This window comes from Camelus dromedarius, chromosome 2, assembly GCF_036321535.1.
Source record: "Camelus dromedarius isolate mCamDro1 chromosome 2, mCamDro1.pat, whole genome shotgun sequence".
NCBI lineage: Eukaryota > Metazoa > Chordata > Mammalia > Artiodactyla > Camelidae > Camelus > Camelus dromedarius.
In genome coordinates, this window is record NC_087437.1 from 113527105 (window position 1) to 113545670 (window position 18566).

General features: G+C 45.3%; 1 protein-coding gene across 3 annotated transcripts in view; it reads right to left on the reverse strand.

Annotated features, from left to right (window-relative positions):
- The window catches only part of RUNX1 (RUNX family transcription factor 1), a 236976-nt gene that overhangs the window by 53981 nt on the left and 164429 nt on the right, over nucleotides 1–18566 (reverse strand). For all 3 annotated transcript variants that reach the window (XM_064475710.1, XM_031459300.2, XM_031459295.2), the window contains exon 5: nucleotides 10322–10426. In XM_064475710.1, the coding sequence (XP_064331780.1) occupies nucleotides 10322–10426 (105 nt within the window). The remainder of the gene's footprint in view (nucleotides 1–10321; nucleotides 10427–18566) is intronic.

Genomic DNA, 18566 nt, shown 5'->3' on the forward strand with positions numbered 1-18566 from the left:
TGTCATCCTATGTGCTACTTTATTCAATTGGCACAAGAATCCCCAAGCTAGGGACATCACTTTCATGGTGTTACACCTGAGGAGGCAGAGCTTGGGGAAGCTGACCTGGTCACAGGGGAGAGGTGAGGGTGAATCAGGCAGTCAGCTCTCCAGCCAGGCTGCCAACCACCACTCCAGTCTGCCTGTCAGGCTGTCTCATTCAATCCTCGCATTCCCCAGCAAGGCAGATGTCACAAGCCCATTCTACAGATGGGGAAACTGATGCACAGCTAGTAAGTATTGGGGATCAGACCTGAGGCCAGGTCGGTCCAGCTCCAAACTCCTCCCTTACTCCTCACTCCTCACAGAGGCTCAGGGCTCTCTGCTTCATTTCTGAGGCAGGGCTGTGTATGCCGTGCCAGAGAATGAAAAGCTGTGACTCTGCGTATTTCTCCTTAGCTCTTTAAAGCAAGTGAATTTGAAATATCATAAAACCACTTCAGAGGTTAAGTAATAATAAGGTGATACTAGGAAGAAATCCAAAAAGGGCCATAAATGTATATAGTTCCTAAGAGCTTAGTTAATTTCAAATATTTACTTTTTATCTCAAATGACCAGAAAGCTGACTTCTAAGCCATCGTGAACAAAAAAACAAAAACAAACAAATGGAATCTCAAATGTTCGAAAGAAAGTTCAATAACAATCTGAATTTTAGTCAATACTTGCTTTAATGGAACCTGAGTATATGTAAATCATGGCAGAACCAAAGTGATGTATTGCCATTAACTTACTTTATTGGGGTCTAGGGAGTTGGCAGATTAATTCAACTGTGTTCCTTTAAAAAGGCAAATGGAAAAGAATTTTGCTTTGGGTACCTAAATTTTTTTTTTTTTTTTTTTTTACTTTGGCTTTCATCTACAAATGTATAGCCAGATTATTTGGGAATTGGCTACTGGGAATTTTCCCAGTGACAGTGCATAACCTGCACAAAGAACTCACTCTAAATGTACTACATGTAACTCACAGGGTGTAAAAGGTATTTCACATCCAGTGTCAGTTTTTGTGATGTGTCTGATAACATAGCTGTAATGCTCAGTAACAGGTTATACCTAATTTACCCCTTTTTTATTGCCAACTTTTCATAGCAAAAAAGCAAACCTTTAAAACAAATTGTTTATAAGGGAAAAGAACATGGAAAGGATGGAGAACACAGAAATCGCAAGCTAGCTCAACGGACTTAAAACACAGACCTAGTGCAAGGGGGTAGTTTTATTTAATTTACTTAAATTGAACATCTTTGTTTGTTTGTTTGTTTTGGTTATGGTATTGGAGTTCTATCAGACCCACTGGACCCAATTCTTACTAATGCCTCTCCTAGCTACATGGCTTACAGGAAAAAAGCCAAGCCTTTGCAAAAACTCAAGAAGAGTATGAAAAAAAAAAAAAAGAAGAGTCTTTATGAAAAATGAAAAATGTAAAGTGGTTAACGAATGAAAAAAATTATAAGTCCACCCCAGTGCCTAGAAGCGGATGCGTTACAATGCTCTGGGCCAACTGCAATCCACCTGCAAGCTGTGCGCCCACCCCGGCTCCAGGATAGCTGCGCGCACAGCGATAGGGTCCACCTGCTCGTGCAGCACCCACGTCATGGCTTAGGTGCTTCCCAAAGTGCAACCAGATTGCAGCCTGGGCCTCAGCGGAGCCGCTCCCCAACCATCCCAGGTCAGAGGCTGCTCCACCGGGTCAGAAGGTGAGCGGGCAGCAAACCGAGGCGCGGCGCATGCCCAGAAGAGTCTTCGATGTGCAAAGTGGGTGCACCATATCTTTGAAATGTGCCACTGAATGTCTTTGGGGAAATGAAGGAAAGCCCTACCAAACACATCCCCCCAGCCCCCCAGAAAAAATGCCAGGGCAAGAAAGAAAAGAGGAAAGAAGAAGAAACTCAGGGAGTGGCTGAGTTTGCAGGCTTCCTAGGCCTGCAAAGCTTGGCTGTAACCGGTCCAGGTACCACCCGTCCCCGGAGTAAGCTGCATTCGTCTGGTGGGAGAATTCAGACCCCAAAAGACTCTGGCACATTTCATGTCAGTTTTCTAGAACACTGTGGAAGAGCCTCTTCTAAGCTGTGTCGTGCATATATCATAAAGCATCCACATGTTAGACCTCAAATACCCACTTCCGATGTTACTCAGACAGGATTCTTCCCCCTGAGTTTTACACAAAGTTCAACCTTTGGGGCAAAGCCATTTAGCCATGAGGGACTTAGGAACAGTGCCCATTTTGTTTTAAAGGTCCATAAAAATGCCAGAAAAGATATTTCACTGTGTCTAAATACAAAAGGAAAACCAAAAAAAAAAAAAAAATCAAAATTTATAAATGTTTAATTACGTGTCTAAAAAAATGAAACATTATGGCAACTTCATGAATTTTTAAGCTTAGGAATCACAAGTCTTCTTCTGTTTAGAGTTTTCTCATTTCCAAACGGTTCCAAGACTAAAGGCAAGTAATTGCTCCATCTGCTCAACACCGACTGTGTGCCAGGCATTGGTTCAAAATGTTCTACCAAGGCTGTTGCATTCCGGCTCCCTGCCCCAAGAGGTTAGCACAGCCACTGTCCCTGTTTTATCGAGGCTCAGCCAGGCCAGCAACCCCTCCCCTCCACCCCCGGCAAGGTACGGTTACCCACACAGTCAGCAACTGCCAAAACAGGGATTCAGCCCGATGGTGATCACTATGTTGATGGCAGGGAATTCAGGGCCACAGGAAATTAAGTGAGTTACTCATAGCCAGATAATTTCAACACCAAATGATAAAAGCCGTTTCACAAATTTACAGCAAAAATATACCTGACAAAGGACTGGGTGTACATGGATTTGTCTGATGTGATGGACGGTGCTGCCCTGGAAGGAGGTCCAGGGGGGTCAGCCTCTAAGGGGCGCTGTTTGCGGAAAGCCTATGGCTCTGTTTTTCTGATGATATTTTGTTACCCATTCAGTGGGAACTAATTTAGAGATTATCTCGTGCCATCGCCTGGTTGGACAGAAGGGGAAAGTGAGGAGAAAGTACTTAAGATAATTGCCCAAGTTCACACCCACTGGCCTGGTGGCGCCAGCATGAAACCCGGGTCCCCCAGGTCAGGATCCAGAAACCTTTTTACATCTTAGAAGATTAAGAAACGGAAGTCCAAATGCAGACAGGATTTTTTTTTTTCTTTTAGCACCTCACATACTAAATTCTAACAAGGACTGTGATATGTTAGCTTAGATCTTGATTTCACTGGTGTGGCATTTAAATAGTGATGTGGGCTTGCCATGGTCCAGATGGAAAGAGATACTCAAGGTTATGGTTTAAGTTTCATTCCATATTTCTTCTCTCTCCCTGCCCCCTAGGTTAGACTGAGAAAGTACCCAGATCACTTCTTTGGGTTCTCATTGGTACCTGGGAGGAACTTTTTTCTCTTCTTTTCTGTAGCAATACAAATGCCATCTAAAAATCTCAGTGACTTCTCTATAAGACAGAGCTAGTTACTAAGAGGTTGCAGGCCTACCTGGGTCTGAGTTACCAAGGTGAGTGATCAATGCTTCTCAGGGCAGAAGCTCACTCCCTCCAGGATCCTCTTACATCCCCATTTGTCCAAGGGACCCTTTCAGACCTTAGCCTGATTAAGTCCACTGAAAACTCACGGGTCAAGGAAATCTTTATGTATACAAAATTCTTCTTGGTCTAGTTTGATGCTACTAAGCATAATAAACAGAAAGACATCCTAATATCCACTAGAAACATTTAGGCAGGATTATTATTGCTTTCAAAACTGCTTTTGCCAAGTCATCAGATAGTTGGGGAGCTTATCACAGGACCAGTGGCAGTTACCCCAGAAAGTCCGTCTTAGCACTGAATTGCCTTTCACAATGGGGAGAAGGGATATGCGTAAGTAGAACATTCTACCTATTGGACCTTCTGTCTCCTAGTTTACATTTGGGTGAGAGGGAAGAAAGAATTATTTCCTTTTCTTTTGGGGAATAACAATTTCATCTAGAAAGAAGTCCAAATCTGACATTTGAGGAATCCAGGGAAAGAGAGATTAAGCAGATCATTGGTCATTATTTGGAGTGACTGCCTGAAGCACTTTCCAGCGAACAAAGTGACTGTGGATTGAAAACTACAATCCTGAGATCACGGATCTGGACAACTGTCCGGCATTCCACTAACCAGTCAAGAGCAAAGAAGGACACAGATTTGCATCCTTCTAGTGGGCTGTGCACTGTGCACGTGGTCCCTCTAGGAAGCTCTTTGCTGAAGAGGGAACGGGACTTGGACCATCCACCTAGTGGTCACTGTTGTCACATTACTCATTTTTCCTGTGTGCCTGCACTGGACGGGGAGGTTTCCATTGTGCACTATCCCTGTTTCAGGTCCCTGTTGATGCCAGGCCCATGAGCAGACCTGGAGACAGATATGGGACCAGCAGTCAGCCTGTGTGACGGTGTGTCTAGTCTGCTTCACGGCAGCCCTGCCCCATGGAAAATGCTGATCCCATCCCACTGGTACAAAAATGACAACTACCAAGGCTGTGAGGCTCTGCTTTCTGGAAGAAAACTGTATTTGAACCAGAATTTTATTGATAAACTCTCCTAATAAAAAATTTCTGAACAGAAATTTCAGCACAATAAACTCAAGTAGCTACTGGTGTAGTTTTTAAAAACAGACTCTGGCATGGGTAGATTGCCACGTCTGGACCGCTTCATTTCAGTTCTGGCTTTGCTAACTGTGTGATCTTGGCCAAGGGACCGGATTTCTCTTTGTGTCAATTTTCTTACCAAATCTTGCAAAGATGATGTCAATTAAAGTATGTGAAGCACCTTGAACAGTGCTAGGCAAACAATTAGCACTAAGTGTTAGGTATTATTATTATTATTAGGTGTTTTGATTATTAAGAGAAAATAACATTTGAAAAAAGAACTGTATATTAGTTAATCACCAGAGCAATGGGTAAACATTTCTGTTCATCCCATACGTTTCTGGATAAATTTGATTTCAAATACTTTTAGGTCTGTTATTATCCTAAGTCTACAGGCATCTTTCATCCATTCCTCTTTTTCACTTGAAACATGCTCGCCATAAACAAAGACCCTGTTTCCTCTCTCTATAGATACATGTATATATTATAGATCTGCTATTTACTTTCAAAATCATAGAAGAAAGTTCTATTTGTATGACATAGTCTCAACAAAGTCCTTAACAAAGCAAGTGAGTGATGGGGAGTTAAGTGCCTCAGTTGACTTATTTTTAACTATAACTCCCCATGGTTAGCAGGCAAGAAGGCTAGTGACCCAGAAAGCAGCATATTCCAAATATTTTAAGCAGCGGCTCCACCTGGCTATCTGTCACTGTGAAACTCAAGAGCGTGGGTACAGCAGTTACTAACCCGAGGGCAGAAAGTTGTCCCAGAAATGGCCAATATTGGTTTTATGAACCTTTTCAATTTTTAATTGGGTTACTCAGTGTTCCAGATGTAACGGACACCTGGCCAGCCAGGTGAGGGCTCATGACTTCAGAATGACTGCCTAGTCCCCACCCCACTGGGACAACTTCCCCGACCTCACCACCGGGTCAGTTAGGGTCCCCACTACTGGCTCTCTTCAACCCCTCTTAGCAAAATATCTGCCTCCATGGCCGAGTTGATTCACACATTCAAATTATTTAGTGAAATGTCTGCAGAGAATACGCTTTGGTATCTCAGCATTATCATATTACAGACACGTGGGCTGAGAGCTAGAGTCTCCCATTAGGTCCCCTGAAATAGTTTTTTAAAAATGCATAAAAACAACCCTCAAACATCCTTTTCTTGAAAAATCCCTGCACTCTGTCTTTCACGCTTAAAGAGAAAACTGTCTCTTAACACACCGACAAGCTTGTCTCCCCCTACAAACTGAAAACAGACCCCCACTGCTGCTTGCAAGAACTGATCCCAGTCGAAAATACCTTCTGATGCTGTTCTTCCTCCATAATCAATTGTACTTTTCAACAATTAATAATTTCTCCCTTGGCCTGAGATGTAAAAAAAAAAAATCCCATGGAATGGGGGAAAAATAAGTTTTCACTCATCAAGTGGCAGGCCAGTTATTGTAAAAGGGCAGGTAACCAACCAAAATGAAAAACGTTTTCAGTTCTCTTTGGAATACACTTTTTGCTACAATTTCACCACTGAAAACCAGGAAATTGGTTGGGAAACATCGAGTTATGCCATCGGCCTGGCCAGCAGACTCGCTGTGGCATGTTCCTTAATTCTTTGTCCTTTTCTTAATGACCTGCCTGGCAGGTGGAATGAGATAAGTTCTCCTGCTGGGTTTTACACAAATGCTTTAAGGTGAAGGCTCCTGCCTGCAATCAGGCACTGACATTGGCCCTTTCGAGACAATCTTAGAGCTGAGACAAACGTGAGAAGTCACAGAAGCCAACACCTCATTTCAAACAAGAGGCTATGGAGGCTGGGTCAGGGAGTTTAGAACAGATGATGTGCAGATGGTATGGAGTGGATGGAGAGGTGACTGTGTGGACAGACAGACGGACAGATGGATGAGAGTACAGGGTTAGGCATCAGGAGCTCCTCATTCTAATTTTGGCCCCATCACCCACTATTTCTTTCCAACCTAGGTAGATCATTTCGTTTCTCTGAGGCTGATTTCCCTTCTGGATGAGGCAATTAGGCTGGAAGGCTCCCTCAGGTCCTTCCAGCTCTCCTAGTCTTTAATTTCAGGAAACAAGAAAACTTTTCAAAACTGTTCAACTTGGCGATGCTGGGACGATTTTGCCAGAATCACCCAGAATTCACAGCACTGTAATCATGATAGGAGGGACCTGGGAGGTGTTATGAATCCACAGAGTTGACACTGGGCATATGGATTTACTTGCAATGACTACTCTTAAAATTGCATTAGAAAGAATTATTCACAATAGTCAAGACATGGAAGCAGCCAAAATATCTATCTACAGATGATGAATAAAGAAAATGTGATACACACACATACATATACATACACTGGAATATTATTCAGACATAAAAAAGAAATCCTGCCATTTATCATTTGCAACAACACGGATGGACCTTGAGGGCTTTATGCTAAGTGAAATAAGCCAACAGGGAAAGATAAATACCAAATGATCTCACTTATACGTGGAATCTTAAAAAAAAAAAAAACAAAAAAACAACCCCCCCACAAACGCATAGAAACAGAAAGTAGGTTGGTGGTTGCCAGGGGTTATGGGTGGGGGAAATGAGTCAAAGGGGTACAAACTTCCAGTTATAAGACGAAAATGTTCTGGGGATGTAACGTACAGTATGGACTATGGTTAGCAATACTGTATTATATATTTGAAAATTCTTAATAGCGTAGATCTTAAAAGTTCTCAGCACACCAAACAAATTGTCACTATATGATGTGATAGATGTGTTAACTAATCTTACTGAAGTCTTAATTTCACAGCATAGACATGTATCAAATCATCATGTTGCAATCCTTAAACTGACACAATGTTACATGTCAATTATATCTCAATCAAACTGGGGGTGGAAATTCTCTTAACTTTCTCTTAAAAAAAAAAAAAGTGACTGTGAGCAGAGCTTTATCAAAAAGAAGCTGTTCCCACCTTGAATTAAGACATTCTAGTTATAAGAAGGAAACAGCACACAAAGGCCTGCCTTGCTTTGTAGAGGGAAAAGGCAGGGTTACCTACTCACCCTAGGAGACTGTGTGCATTTGACTTTGTTCTTGAAGTCTCTTGTGAAATCAAGACTGTCCTCCTGGGCCTATAACGCCTCTTTATAGCATATTTATATGTATTTAATTTAATTTAATTTGATTATCAATTTAATTTTCCCCTAGACCCCAAATTCCATTTGACAGGAAAGACTCTGTAAAAATGAGGTGCCTCTTCGGAGTGAACCCCTTCTGTCTGCTTAAATGGCCCTTTTCAATAATGACTCTTTTCTTAAGTTGTAAAACAGCAGGAAGTAGAGTCAACGATATACACAGGTAGGCCATCACAACTGCACATTCTTCCCTGCTGACTGCCGGTTCTTAAAAGTCTGAGCAGCCACCATTTGTTTTCCGAAGCTCAACCACCTCGTTAGTACTTTGAATGTTACAGGAAATACTGGCAGTGGGGCCCAAACTGCCCTTTTTTATGCATGAAAGACTAGCAGAAGAGGAAGGACTCCAGCGGGGTCACCTGGTGTAAGCGTCTTCCTCCAGGCAGGAAGTCCCAGAACTGTCCCAGAGATGGCTCTTGCTTCTATTTTTCTTTTTTAAAAGTTTTAAAAATTGAGGTATAGTTGATATACAAAATGATGTAAGTTTCAGGTGTGCAACACAGTGATTCGTAATTTTTAAAGGTTAGATTCCATTTATAGTTATTATAAAATACTGGATATCTTCCCTGTGTTGTACTGTATAATCTTTGTATCTTATTTATTTCATACATAGTAGTTTGGACCTCATCATCCCCTACCCCTGTCTTGCCCCTCTCCATCTCCCTGCTTCTGTTTTTAAAGATAGAGATTCTACAGCCTCCTGAGTGAGGCTTTCTCAAAGTTTAATTAGTGTCAAGGTCAATTTCCTCACACCTCACGGCTGCCTGTCCCTTCCCCAGTGCCTGCTATAATCTGAGCCTGCCTCCTCTTTGGTCCTCTGTCAGTGCCAAGGCACCTGCGTGGCATCTGTTATGTTGAATACAGGGTCATTAGGAATCTTCAGTTTCCCATTCCTCCTTTGCAAACCTCCAAAGTTGGGTTTGGTTGTAACTGTGTGGTTCTGAGCCTGTGGTTTGCTTGGAATTGGAATCAGGGGATGCTACCAAGTCCCAGAGTTTCCTGAGTCTGGGCATGGCCAGAACGTCTCCTGGGGCTTTCAGAGAAAAAGCTGCGAGGGGGAAATGAGGTCAGAAATTATGGGAGTCGCGGAGCAGGTGAATGGCACCAAAGAAGTGGTGAATGAAACACACGTCCTGGAGGGCTGTCCCAGGTGGGTGTGGTGGTTTTCTGCGGAGCTCTACCCACTCCTGGGGACTGGGAAAGCTGAGGCAGCACCCAGAATGGTTCTGTACGTGATCAAGGGGCTAAGAGGCTGTGGCCAGGACAGTAAGAAAGACTGCTGGAAGCTGCGGTGCTCACAGGATGACCTGTAGAGGGCCACGACCCAGAGCTGACCCTAGAGCCCCCCTCAGCACCACCCTGATGGGAAGGTCCCCGGGGGGAGCAGCAGCCAGAGAGGCTCTATGGGGAATTGCTAGCATTTCTGGGGTTCATTCTCTTTCAGTATTATCCCCATTTTATAGAAAAGGAAACTGAGGATCAGAAAGGCTCCATATCTCCCCAATGGCTAAATTGCTTGAACCAGAACACTGCCTGTTTGCCCCAGAACCCAAATTCTTAACCACTTCATTTCAAGACCTGACATCCTGCATCTCAGTTTCCTGGCAGAGTAGCAAGCCCTAGTTTTGAAACTGCCCCCCTTTTTCCTTGAGAAGAATGAATCTTAATTTTCCACCGGGGGCCTGATCGGGCTAGGAGGCATGCAGGTGCTGAGCAGGGGCTCCAGTCAGCTCCACAGATCGGGAGCTGTAACCAGCCTCCATCCCGGGGAAGGGTGTGGTTCTGGAAAAGAGTGTTACTCTGGTGTTTACTCAAAGATAGTCATTAAGTCACCGTGAAGACATTTTTCTGCAGACTAAACAACCCCACTCCTTTTTTAAAAAAGCTTTCCTCACAGGAGCTCTTTTTTTGGTACCTTCTTTCTATATTTACTGGTTTCCCCAGGCGCTCTTCTCCCCTCCCGTTCTCTATTTTAAATAATCCTGTAATAAGATTTTGATCTGTGCCACAGAAAGAAAAGGGTCATTTTCACAGTTTTCATCTTTGGCCTTAACGGATTAATAAAAGGCCAGCATGGATGATAGTCAGCCCCTTTGTGGTCCACTCTGACCCTCCAGACATTTTTGGCCACTTCTGCACCCGGCCAGTCTTCCACTGTACTTTACCACATACTTGGTCTTTAGTCCCACGCCGCCCCGAAATGATCCTAACATGCACTTGAGTCAGCTTGATTTCCTTCTGCCTTCTAAGAGGATACCTCAAGAAAAGAGCCTAGTGCTCAGAGACAACCTTTGAGGAGTGAGAATGTCAAAAATAAAATTCTTTTTCCCTGCAGGGGCCTGACTTCCTCCTCTGGCAGAGCTTTTAGCCACATGTGAGTGATGCCAATCGAATGCAAGGATTCTGAGACATTGTCCCTGGTGCCGGAGTGTACCAGCCCGGAGGGGGTGCTAGCCCCGAGGGGGGCCCACTTACTTCGAGGTTCTCGGGGTCCGTCCACTGTGATTTTGATGGCTCTGTGGTAGGTGGCAACTTGCGGTGGGTTTGTGAAGACGGTGATGGTCAACGTGAAGCTCTTCCCTGTTGGAACACAGAAGAGAGCAAAGATGAATGAGGCAAGGGCCTGAATCTGTCTGCTGGGTAATTCAGAATGAATTCATGCTTTCCAGCCCTCAAACTGGAAAGGTGGCAGTCCTTCAGTACATGTCACTGGTTTTCCCAATGCTCCCTTGAGTTTGGTTTTGCTTCAGTTCTGGAATACACACCTACGTTGCTTTTTAGATGTGCCACTTCCCATAGGCACGTGGCTTTCGTTTGGTCCCTAATAACACAGAATCAGGAGAGATTCAGATTTGTTTTCTTTCAGGTCAAGACCCCAGGAAAACAGGAGCAGATGGACAGCTCTCCAGTCCTCCCCACCATGTCCACCCTTTTCATAAGCTCAGGGCAAAAAGAGCGAAAAAAAAATTTCCATCCTTCCTCTCTAACGTTGTACCTCCAAGGATTAGGAAAGATAGAATTCCTAAGTTTGGGGATAGGCTAAATTACAATTATTCTCTCTGTATTTTAAGAATACTAATTGTTGGTTGATTTTAAATATCATTTTGAAATGCCAGATGTCATTCTAGGCAGTCATGGGACTGGCCAGATAACATTTACAGTCAATAAATGGACTTAATGATATGCAACTAACAGGCTGAGATTCAGTTACAATTGTTAGCATAAATATGCATATGGATTGCCAGCTAAGCATTTTATACATACTTAGGAAATGTGGGCATGTCTTCATCGCCTATGTCTAATGCAATGCTTTTAATAACTTTTAAAGGTTGTTTTACAAATATACAATTTATAATAAAAGTATTAGTATATAAATATGTTATTATTTAAAAGCATTGCTTCCTGGCTAGGTGATGCAGAGCATGTACTCTGGGTTTGAATTCTGTCTAGCCGACCTCTGGCAAGTCACCAGCCATCTCTGTGCCTCAGTGTCCTTACCTGGAAGACGGATACATATAACATTTCCTACCTGACAGAATTTAGGGAGAGGCTAAATGAGTTAATATGAGTAAAACCATTAAAACAGTATCTTGGTTCATTGCAGTCAAAGGTATGCATGTGTGTGTGTGTGTGTGTGGAAAGAAAGACAGACAGACACAGCTCTTCCTGCTAAATAGTCAGAAGATTTGGCTTCCTGTACAAATATTTGACCTCTCCAGATTTCAGCTTCCTTGTCTGAAAAATGAGGGGGTTCATGGGCTACATACAATGTCACTTTTAACTCTGGTTTTTACCTTCTGAGATAAAATCCTGGTGCCCAACTCCACATGTAGGCGTGCACCTGCCCTGTATGTCCTCTGCTGCCTGCAACGTCAGCATTTCAGAGATTCCCTGAAAACACTGTATTTCCTTCCTAGGGCTGCTGTAACAAATTACCACAAACTGGGTGGCTTAAAACAACTGAAATTTATTGTCTCAGAGTTCTGGAGGCCAGAAGTCCAAGATGGAGGTGTTGACAGGGCCACATTCCCTCCAGGGAAGAACCCCACGTGGCCTCGCCCCAGCTTCCGGTGGTTACCAGCAAGTCTTGGCACTCTTTGACTTGTGGCAACATCACTCCACTCTCTGCCTCCTTCCCTCTGTGTCCTCTGTCTCCGAATCGCCCTCTCCTTACAAGGGTAACAGTCGTTGGATTTAGGGCTCACTGTCTTCTAGTAGGACTTCGCCTTGATTAAATCTGCAAAGCCCCTATTTCTGAATAAGGGCACATTCTGAGGTTACTCATGGACGTGACTTTTTAACCATGGGACTACCCAGGGGTATGAAAGAAGACTATTCAACCCAGTACAAACACCAAGTGTCATAAAGAGTTCTGGTCTTAGCACTACAAGTGACAACTGCTCTCCAGGCCCCTGTGGGTTTTACCCACTGAAATGGTCCCACTTCTGTGGCGGCCCTCCTACAACCATCCTATGCTCGATTTCCTAAATGACAACAAAGAATCACTGTCTTCAAAATGTTGGCATTTTTAGGCCTGTGTAGAACTGACAACTTAACACCTTCCCATATGCTATTTCATTTGGTCCTTGAAACACTCTCATGAAATAAACAAGATAGATTTTCTTGTCCTTGGTTAGTAGGTAGCAAAGCTGAAGCTCAGAGAGGGTGAGTGGTTTGTCCAAAGTCACACAGCTCGGGTACATAGAAAACCTAGATCTCTCAGCTTTGTGCTTCACATTATTGTCATGAAGTCCTAAATCTCTGCCTGCCAACTCAGTGGCACCAGCGCCAGGAATCCAGACTCATGGTAACTTTTCTGTGCTCTGCCACTGCCCCCCAAAGTGAGAATAGTCCTGGTGAGGCTCATGTACCCAAACTGTCCGCAACAGCTAATTATAAGCCTGGGTTACAGTTCAAAAGCAGTTTCTTACTAAGCTGAATGTGGGCTCCTGGCGCTTAATGCCGCCCTCTGGTTAACCACAGACTGGCCTGAATTGGGAATGAAATTCAACCGAAGTGAATATTTGTGAAATCGTTGCTTGTAATTACAATTCTATTATTTTCTGTGCAGTCGAGAAGTGTCTGTCCAGCAAAAACAACTAGGTGGGGCATTTTGGCCACAGTCACGTGGCTCACGAAGGTGGAGGTATTCCGGGTCACCTCCCGCACAATGAGCTCTTGTTTACTGCTTTGAGCAGCAGGACATCTGCTTATTACCTCATAGACAGAGGCAATAAGTGATGCCATTTTGCTCACAGGTGTGTGTGACATTTTCCACTTCAGGAAAACTCTGCCTGCCACTTCCCTGTATTCTTCCGAGCAGACCTGGCGCGGGTGTGGATACCTGGGGACGGTCAGCCAGTGGGCACAGCGGACCTTCGGAGCCCCGCCCCCTGCGCCCCGCCCCCGCCCCGCCCGCGCCACGCCCCTGCTCTTCCCTGCCCAGACACAGCCCTCCTCTGCCAGCACCTGCAGACGTGGTAGCTGCACCCCAGAGCACACGTGTTATTAGCCAAATTCCCTCATTAAAATGACCTATGGGCCTGGTATTTTAAGTGCGTGGGTGTAGAGAATAAAAGACTGACTCTCAAGTGTTTTTCTCAGCAGGCTGTAGCCAGACTAGTACCAAGGCAACAGGAGAGCAAAGGAGGACCGATGGGCTAAATCACCACCACCCCGACATCGGCAATTCTGGATCAAACGCAGGGCTGGGAGGTGGTGGCGCTGCCGCAGAGAGAACTGATGTTTACATTTGCAGCCTGAGCGGGTCCTTGCCCAGAGAGGCTAGAAGGCTCCCAGCAGCCCTGGATTTGGCCCCTTTGGAGACAAGCAGTGGCCTTGGCCAGCACACAGGTGGCCCTGGCTGTGCTGCTGAAAGGCTGCAGCTCTGGGCTCCCAAGGAGGGGGCAAGCTGCAGGGTCACCGGTGCCCTGCGGGGGGATTCACAGTGGAGGAAGCTAAGGAAAGGGCACCCTTGAGAACTTCCTTCTCCAGCTCTCAGGAACTTCACCTAAACAGCACCCTGAGTTTTGGCTGATGGTCGGGTCCAGGAGGAGTACTATGTAGAAGCACCAATACTAGGACTGAATAAGAAGGTGGAAAGAAACAATGAAGGAATGAAGGCGTCTCTTGACTTAAGACCAGAAGCAGCAAAAGACAAGAACTTGATTGTACAATCCTGTGTTAGTGCAGACACGCGGGGTGCTAGTTAACAGCATGGACCCTCAAGTCAACCTGCCTGGGTTCAAATCCCAGCTCTGCCACTTGTAAGCTGTGTGACCCGAGGCAAGTTACTTAACATCTCTGGGCCCTCAGCTTCTTCACCTGTGAAACAGAAGTGATAACCGTCTTTCCATCTCACAGTGTTGTTAGGCAAGTTAAATGAAAGAATGCATCAGCCAACATCAGTTTAATTATCATGAAAGATGTGATAAACACGATTCCACAAAGACCAGAGTGGTGGGCAGTCTGTGAGGAAGGGAGGGTTGGTGGCAAACGGGCGGTGAGGTCTGACGGTGGGAGCGGAGGTGAGCCTTGGTGTCCCGCAGGTGGTGCTGATGGAGCACCTCCAGGCTCATCCTCTCTTCTCTAGAATTCCAGCACTCTGAGAGTGCAGAGGGCAGCAGGCAGGCAGCGGCTTGGAACTTAGAGCTCCATCAGGGAAACTGCACAGTTCAACTTGAACTTCAAGTTCAAGTTCACTCCTGTCCCGCCAGCTGGCGACCTTTGTAAGCACAATTGCAACTGGCTGATCCACTTGATAAACAAGCCAGGCCAAATGCTGCCCTCCCCGCTCCCTCCACCCCCACCCCCTGCATGTGTCGTCCCCCTCGACGCCAGTGTGTTCATCCAAATGCCAGTGCAGAAGACTAGCTGCTTTATTTAGTTGGGCAGAAGGTCACAGGGCCAGTCTTCCTGGACATTTGCTGCCACAACACACTCTCCAAGGCAAAGCAGTGACAGCAGCCCCAAGTCTGTGCTTTCTGAGGCCTCATGTTTACGGGGGTACCGGGGCTGGTGAACTCTGGCAGCCCAGCCGGCTGTGGTCTCATAAAGCCGCGGCTGGACCCTGCAGTTCCGCAAGGGGCCGGGGCACACACCCCACTTCCTCACCACATCTGGAAGTGGTGAAACCTCAGGATTGCTGCAAACGGGTGCACTGCTCCCCCAGGGCAAGGGTGGGGAGAGGAAAGGAAGGTGAAAAGGGGACTGGAGATCATTTCACACCCCCGGGCGGAATAACATCTTCAGAAGAAGTGCCCCATCACATCACGGCAACGTCATGGCCATGGGTGTCTGAGGGGCAGTCTCTCCTCCCTCCATCCTCCTATGCCTGTCCCTCCCCAGATTTGGTTCATGGGTAGCCAAGCCGCCGGCACTGGCTCCTTAGCCACTGGGCTCTGTTTTGGTCATTCTCCTTGGTGAAGATTTGGACCCGTGAGTCATCTTCTCCTTTTTGAGCCAGTTTCGGTGGGATGTGAAACTTGCCCTTTGTCACGCAAGGGAAGGCTTGTCTGCTGCTGGGGGGTCACACAGCTTAGGAAATGCAATTGTGATATTTTTCACTCATTGGTGCATCTTTGTGGGGAAACCAGTTCTGCTCACACACTTTAAACAGGAAAAGTCGAAGAAGAAATAAGACACAGCTTTTGAAAACCAAGAAAGCCAGGGAAGGCTCAAGTTTTGCTCTCTGCAAGTTCTGGAAATCCCAAAAGATTGTGAGATGTTGCAGGAAGACTTCTTCTCTTACCACATAGTCCATGCTGGGTCTAATTTTGATTGCAGGTAACTAAGAATTAAAGTTAACAAACCCTCAGATTCCAGGAGCAATCTGAATTTGCAGTATTTTGCACAAAGTATTTCTAATTTATGTTGCTCACTTTTCCACTGGAACAACCTTGTGGCCAAAATGCATGCTTTTGTTCTTCATCCATTTTCTGACCCAAACACCATGATTTTTCACAGCAGGGCTGTATAATTCTTTTTTTTTTTTAATTGAAGTATGGGCAGTTTACAATGTGTCAGTTATTTCTGGTGTACAGCATAATGTTCAGTCATACATATACATACATATATTCGTTTTCATATTCTTTTTCATTATAGGTTACTACAAGATATTGAATACAGTTCCCTGTGCCCTGCAGAGGAAACTTGTTATCTGTTTTATATATACTAGTTAATATTCGCAAATCTTGAACTCCCAATTTATCCCTTCTCCCTCCTTTTCCCCAGTAACCGGAAGATTGTTTACTATGTCTGTGAGTCTGTTTCTGTTTTGTAGATAAGTTCATTAGTGTCTTTTCTTTTTTTAGATTTCACATATGAGTGATATCATATGGTATTTTTGTTTCTATTTCTGGCTTACTTCGCTTAGAATGATGATCTCCAGGTCCACCCATGTTGCTGAAAATGGCATTATTTTATTCTTTTTTATGGCTGAGTAGTATTCCATTGTATAAACATACCACAACTTCTTTATCCAGTCATCTGCTGATGGACGTTTAGGTTGTTTTCATGTCTTGGCTATTGTATATAGTGCTGCTACGAACATTGGGTGCATGTATCTTTTTGAATTAGAGTTCCCTCCAGATATATGCCCAGTAGTGGGATTGCTGAATCATGTGCTATGTTGCTGTATAATTCTTTATTTGGAGATTTCCAAATAGGGTCCAGATTCTTCAAGTTGTGCAGAATTTCCCGGTTTCTCTGAATTGAACCAAAGTGAAGATGTCAGTGCATGTCCACTCGTGTGCAAAGTGCCCGTGTTTACAGACGCCCTTGTCTGATTGCACCTGCGTCCACACAGGCAAAATGCAGGCGAAAGGCCCCAGCTACTGGCATGAGGACAACCCCCTGAAGCTGATCAAAAGTCAAATGCTTACAATACAGAACTGAGTTTGCCATAAAAAAAACAGCATGTGTTGGGTATGATGGAGTGTTTGAAAAGTACAAGTTTTACTTAGAGAAAACCAAAAACAAAACAAAACAAAACAAAACAAAACAAAACAACAAAACATGCCAAGCATTTTCTCTGGAGCTGTTCTATAAAAATGAGTTGTTTGAGGACAGGGACAATGTTTTATTAATCTTTGCATCTTCTGTTCCAAGGCAATAAAAAAAAAGTTTGATAAATGGATCAATGAATTATCCTGTAAACTTTCAGCTTGACAGCTGGTTCTTTATGATGTCTGATTTCACTTGGAAAGCTCCGTTCTCCTTTTTGGCAGCACAGGCGTGAGCTCAGCCTTGCTATAGGAGAGGATGGGTAAGCCTTTCTCTTCATGAAGAGTGTTAACTGAACCCCAAAGAACCACGTCGTGTGCACAGAATTTCGCACTTCCTTTCCCAGATGTCAGGGTCCCTTTCTGATCTTCCTTTTTCCTTTTGGTATCTGAGTTCCTGAGTGTCTCGAATAAGAAACCAAGTTTTCATCCTTTTAGCCCAAACACCTCCAAGACCCTGAATTCACAGCCTCTTTATGTCAAGGCCACACCTGCCGCCCGGTACTTCCATCCTGAGAGCCCTCTGGTTGGCGCACCCAAATTCCCTAGTTTCCACCCATCAGGCTAAATGCCACCCAGGACAGGTGACCAAAGTGACCTCCTGGGGCTGGCCTAGTCCTAGCCCTGACCTGCTTGGGCTCACAGCCCAGTGCTTCAGACACACAGCCCAAGGCCACGTGGTGCTGCGGCAGAGAGGCCTGAGGAGTGGGCATTTCGATGGGAAGACAGCGTCAAGGTCCTCATGTCTGCCCAGCAGCCTTTTTACTCCGGTAGTGCTGCCACAGGAAGCGGAGAGGGCAGGTCGGGGCGGAGGCCCAGCGGGAAGAGGGCAGCTCCAGGCAAGGCTGCAGGGTGTGGGAGGCAGGGCCTGGTGGGAGCTGATTTCTAGACACCACGACATTTACCAAACAGGGTGGTGTTTGCAAACTAGGTGTACGGCGAACCCTCCGTGTCTGCGGGTCCAGTATCCTTGAATTCAGCCAACCTCAGATCCAGTCTCTAAGCTCCAAGCACCCTCCAAAAGCCCCGTTTCCCCCTCCATCTGCAACCCTAGCATCTTCCTACATTTGCATCTGGTGATACCAGTTCCCTGCTTAAACCTGCTGGCGCTCCCCCATTTCACTGGGACCAGATCACATTCCCAGCGTGGGTGTCAAAGCCCTGACCAGCTCTCTGTTGGCAGGCTAGGTGTTCCTCCCCACCCTATTTTCTCTCCTTGGACCCCCTTCCCGATGCCTTCACCTGGACAGCCTCCTGGTCACCCTAAAATGTCTCAACTGAGCCGACAGGTTGTCCAGAAAGACCCCTAAAATGTTATGTGCCTGGCAGTGCTTTTGCTCCTGTCACACCTGTCCTTTCACCATGGCCACTCAGAACAGCGACGCCTGCTTAACTGTGGGCCCCTCACTGGCCCCAGCAGGCTGTGGCTTCTCTTGGGCTGGCATTTGTTTATCTCCAATGCTAGCCCAGTGCCTGGTTTATAGCAGGTGCAAAATGCATGTCTGATGAATGAATGAATGACATACCCTCATGAAATGCCCTCTGGATTGGCGCACAGTTCTAATAAAGTAGCAATGGGCACTATATTTCCCTGATTGAACAGGGTCCAAAGCCTGTGAGAAAGACTCACCAATTAAAACAGAGAACACAAAGTGCATCACAGGGTCGGTGTCTGGCAAATTATTATTCATGTATTTCATGAATTCATGTCCGGGATC